The sequence below is a fragment of the Parasteatoda tepidariorum genome, chromosome 10 (assembly GCF_043381705.1).
Source record: "Parasteatoda tepidariorum isolate YZ-2023 chromosome 10, CAS_Ptep_4.0, whole genome shotgun sequence".
In the NCBI taxonomy this organism is placed as follows: domain Eukaryota; kingdom Metazoa; phylum Arthropoda; class Arachnida; order Araneae; family Theridiidae; genus Parasteatoda; species Parasteatoda tepidariorum.
Genome location: NC_092213.1, coordinates 51,872,142 through 51,877,369, shown reverse-complemented (window position 1 = coordinate 51,877,369; position 5,228 = coordinate 51,872,142). Strand labels below are relative to the sequence as shown.

At 38.2% G+C, this 5,228-nt stretch overlaps 1 protein-coding gene across 1 annotated transcript in view; it reads right to left on the bottom strand.

Moving 5' to 3' along the window:
* The window catches only part of LOC107456168 (TOM1-like protein 2), a 35,771-nt gene extending 34,944 nt beyond the window's left edge, over positions 1–827 (bottom strand). The window contains exon 1 of the mRNA XM_043039702.2: positions 695–827. Within this exon, the coding sequence (XP_042895636.1) occupies positions 695–788 (94 nt within the window). The 5' untranslated portion in view covers positions 789–827. The remainder of the gene's footprint in view (positions 1–694) is intronic.
* Between the last annotated feature and the right edge of the window lie 4,401 nt (positions 828–5,228).

Below are 5,228 nucleotides of genomic sequence, written 5' to 3'. Positions count from 1 at the left end.
TATCTCTGTCGATATATAATATGGTTACCATATGACGTATGAGATAAAAAATAATAATTAAAAAAGAATAACATTTGGAGCTGATTTAATTTATAAAGTTATTACTTATTATTATTTTTTAATTTAATTTTTCAGACAATTTCAGTAAGTATCTGAATTGTTATATTGATTTCAAACTTTTATAACTGGCTCATATATCACTTGCAATGAAAGCTTCAAACTTAAAATTAAATAAATAATCATAAAAAAGTCTTTAATAAAGTATCACTAGTCAAAAAGGTAATTATAATGCAAGTCATGAAGTTTAAATTTTATAAAACTTCTTGAATCTGTTTAATATATTGTTATAAAAAATGAAATCCCTTATTGGTTTCAAAGCGAAAATTTTCAACGCGTGTTATAGAAATTGTATAAAATTTTAGGGTTTTATGAATCACATATGCTTTCCTTTTAAAAAGTCTCTTCGGATCATCCTCCGGGATGTTTCCCAGACCGTCGCCAATAGCCCATTGTGCAGCTCTAGTGCGACGTAAATTAACAACAACAGCAATAGTTATCAATTAATCACTATTGGCGATCGAAATGGGCTGCAGGTGGCGTAAAGCAGAACTCTCTATGCAGTTTTCAGTTCCATGTAGTTTCCCAACTTAAAGGATTTCAATCTATTTGAAAATCAAGACGAAAACTAACGTACTTCCTTCTTCCATGACTCCCCACACGCTAGGGGTGAAAGCATGCGAAGTGTTGTCATAGGTAGAGAGTTCTTCTCTTCGCCACCTGTAGCCCATTTTGATCACCAATTCATGTTTACTAGATTTGGCTACTTGAGCTTTCTTTAACATCTTTGAATAATTTATAGGGTTCATGACTGCAAAATGCCTGTCCTTCCATTCGACTTTAACACGCTCTCCGAAGGTGATCTGTTCCTTTAATTTTTGTGAAAAAAAATGCGTTTTCAATGAATACGCACCCGATCCATACGATTCTTCTTTTCTTTCCATCGCAATTTATAAAAGTAAAATGGTTCTTTAAGAATAATTCATTTCTTATTTTTCCTTTCAATATTATTAACCATTGATGCAAGTATTCGTCATCTATTACGTCATACTAGAGCTGCACAATGCGCTATTGGCGATGGTCCGAGAAACATCTCTGAGGATGATCCGAAGACATGCTACCGCAATTTTGATCCTCTGCAGAGGGGATGGCTCCCCTGCTCTTTGGTAGCCCGATGACCTGCGCGAAGTCGAGCACTTAACGATAAAACAGTTTAACGAGGACCAATACCACGCACCTTCTGTCAAGTCGTAGACTGATCCAAGTGCTCACCCACCCGCTCATTGACCACAGCCAGTGATACTTGACTTCGGTGCTCTGAGAACCGTGTCCTTACGATCAGTCCACTGAGGAATAACACTAATTAACATTTAAAAGAAATAATTTAATACTTAGATAATAATCGATCGATAAAATTAGATTTAGAAGAAGAAGTTTGAGAAGAAGTTGAAATCGGTCGCAAGTCTGACTTGTACGTTCTCAGTTTTTGTAAAAAATCAAGTCCGTTACTGAAAGAATTGAATGGTGTGGTGCGCACACTAGTTGTTCCAATCATTCGAGACAGTTGATGAAACAGGTTGCTCTTGTATTGACGGCCTTGATCTGCTGTAATGATGGAAGCTACACCAAATCTGGAGAACCAATGGTTGAGGAGAGCTCGTGATACTGTTTCTGCTGTATTATCTGACCAATTAAGCATTAAATATAATTTTAATAACTAATAAAGATAAATGGTAATTGCTAATTAACATTTGAAAGAAATCATTTAATACACTTTGGTTCAAAAATTCAGGACGAAGTAGTTTTTCGATTGTAAATTTGAACAGCAGTGTTGAAAATCGGTAAAAATTATACCATAAGATCCTCAAAATGAAAGAAAACAACTTGTAAAAAATGTAATCCACAGGAACAATAAGGAACCAAAACATGACGGAATTGGCTAGGAAATTCCAGTCTTTATTATGGGATATGATCATCTCTGATTGCTATGCAGGATTGACAACGCCTGCCTGTGCTGAAGATCAGGTTGTTAAGAAGCTCTTGAGGAATTCTTGCCCATTCTTGGTGTTGCTAATCACAACTGTGGAATTGCTGCTAGTGGCTGCAGACGTGCTGAGAAATGCCTCCATATAGTGTCCAACGCGTGTTCTATCGGATTAAAATCTGAGGACCTCTCCAGCCATTCCATGCTTGCAATATCTTCACTCTCCAACAGTTCAGTGACAATCACTGCAGATCAGGTAATGCGTTATCGTCCATGAAGATGAATTCAAAACCCACAGATCCCTAAAAAGAAGCACATGAGAAAGGAGAACCTCTGTACAGTACAAAATCCGAGAGGGACCGACCGCATGACTGAGAAGCCTAACGCCGTCAAACAAGAATCCCTGCTCATTTGTAGGGATGCCTAGCACCCGCTTCGAATCTACACACGTTGCTCCACACGCAACCTCCGACGCGTTCTAGGTCGAATCAATGCCGGCTTTTACGAGCATACTTGCCGGTCCCGCCGCACCATACGGGTCGGAGAGCTCTCCAGGTTGGGCTGCTCGCCGAGCTGCTCGGTCGGGTACTACCTCTGCTGACGCTCGCCATTCGTTTAAGGCATACGCGAAAGGAGGACCTTCTCTTTTGGAACTGCGCCGACGCCTGACCGCCCCAATGACGCCTGGGGACACCCAGAAGCCTAGGGACGCTCTTGACACCGGGACGTTGATCAACGCCCCTCCGAAGGTGCGCTTCAGACCGAGTTAGTATCACACTCCTGCAAGCTGGGAAGGATGTTCCAATGCAGCCTTGGGACCCATTTTCACCTGCGTTTAAAAGGCGCTCACTGGCCTCTGCGTCGGAGTCATCGATCCCCTGGTAGGCAGAGGAACCAGGACGATAGCTGCACTCTGACCCCTAGCCTGCTGTCCACGTGTGCTGACCACCTTTTGCACCTGCGTTCAGGGTGTACTCATACTCACTGACACACGCGACGGGAGGTCTCTCTCTCTCTCGTACAAGCATCTTGAGCTCTCGGGCGGCAACAACCACATCGACGCTCAATTATTATTTCCCGTCTCTTATGTCTGGATCGCACTCTTGACCCACGCCCACTCAGGAAAACCCTGCCTGCCCTTCACGCACCGCACCAGTCTTTGCTGCCTATCCGCTCCGAATGGTTTAGCCGACTGAGGTGAACCAGCTACAGATGGCTTAGATACGGTATCGGTAACCTTGAACTTCTGGATGTTCCAAGCCTGAAGACTCTGATGACTGGCAATTCAGTTGGATGCAAAGGCACATCAGGTCCATGAGGAACCGTGAGGTATGGCCGATGGAATGTTGTCAGGATAAGATATTAGCCTTTGAATTTTCCGGTTATATCCACGAACATGGCAGAAACAAAAATAACAATCATCAAAGTGGTTTTTAGGCACCCTCCATGTCACAGAAATTCCAAATCGTAAAGCAATCTTCTTTCCTCGGAGCCATAAGCGTAGATCATTAAAATAGTGTATAGAAACTTTATAAGGAACCCACTATTTGTTCTGGTCTCCGAGTTCTATGCTAAAATAAGCAAAATAAAGTTATCTTACATAGTCTGTAATGTTCCTTGTGCGATTTTTAACAACACTATATTCACCGCATATGTAACAAAAGTCATCTGGGGAATTTTCACACTCGTACTCGAAGTCATGTTTCACCAAACGCACAGAGAAAAGCAGACGTTATAAATGCTTCCGAAAAAATGATTCCCGATTGCGCTTGCTAGTGTTCCAAAGAGTGAACCAAGATAAGAATTTTCGCGAATTTGGTAGAGAGAGATTGTGACAGGGAGAGGGATGGTTACAGGAAGATGTCATGGAGGGGTACTTTTGTAGATTTAACCTAAGTAGAATGCTGTTCAAGCAAGAAATTCCGAAATGAAAAACAAATTATGATAAATGTTCATAAAAACTCCAACAGAATTGAATTTTTCAAGAAAACGTGACGTGATAAAAAATTTTCATTATTTTTTTTAATTTTAGCACCAAAAGAAACATAAAATTCAGCTATCAGTTCCCTTGCATTTTTTTCATTGCAGGCCTGTGTAATCTATATTGTTGTTGTTAATTTACGTCGCACTAGAGCTGCACAGTGAGCTACTAGCGACGGTCTGGGAAACATCCCGGTGGATGATTCGAAGACATGCCATCACAATTTTGATCCTCTGCGGAGGGAATGGCACCCCCGCTTCGGTAGCCCGACGGCCTTGATAACTATTGAAAAGATATTAAAATCAGCCAATGAAATTTATTTATTTATTACTCTTAGCGGCTGCTAAGCACCGTTGAAAAATAAATAAACTAAAAAATTTAATAAGTGTGACTTCTACAACATTGAAATGAAAGGAAGTAACACAATATTTGTAATCAAAATTATTGCAGAATAGTAGTTGCGAATTCGATTGAAAATTATCATGAAAAAAGTTTTGCTAGAAAATACTTTGTAGATCATAAAAAACAAACATAAGTTCTTCGACTTCATATTTTTTGAAGCATCAATTTTAACTTGCTTATAAAGTTAGTATTGCTTTAAAAGAATTTTTCCAATATGGCATTAATCAGTTCTCTTTAATATATACATTAATATAGTTTTTTTTTTTTAAATAGCTTTTATGTTACATTCTTCAATTTAAAGTTACTGTTCAAAACGTTGAAAAATTTTTAATCATATTTTTTCTCCTTCCTTAAATGTTATTAATGTTTATGATGGATAAGCTACTATTTAATGTAAACCAAATCTGTAAATTTAGTACAAATATTTAATTGATTTATAATTAATAGATAAAAGTAGTCATTTTTATCTAGAAATGAGTTTTTAGAAACAATGTCTATATCTGTGATAATATAGAAACAATGATCTTCACTGTTCTATATTATCTTGGAAATTATATATTATAAATTACCTATTAGAATTAAGGTCAAGATGCAAATGTAGAATAATGTTCAGTTGTTATACTAGGTAGTGGCTTCTTCCACCAAGTTTTTCAGTAAAAAAAAAAATATATATATATATGTATAGATATATATATTTATTGTAGTTGTTCATGTTGTTTCCCATCAAAAATTATCTCAGAATGGTAGTTGTGATTTCAATTGATACTCATTCAGGAAAAGTGTATGCTTCATAAATCTTGACAG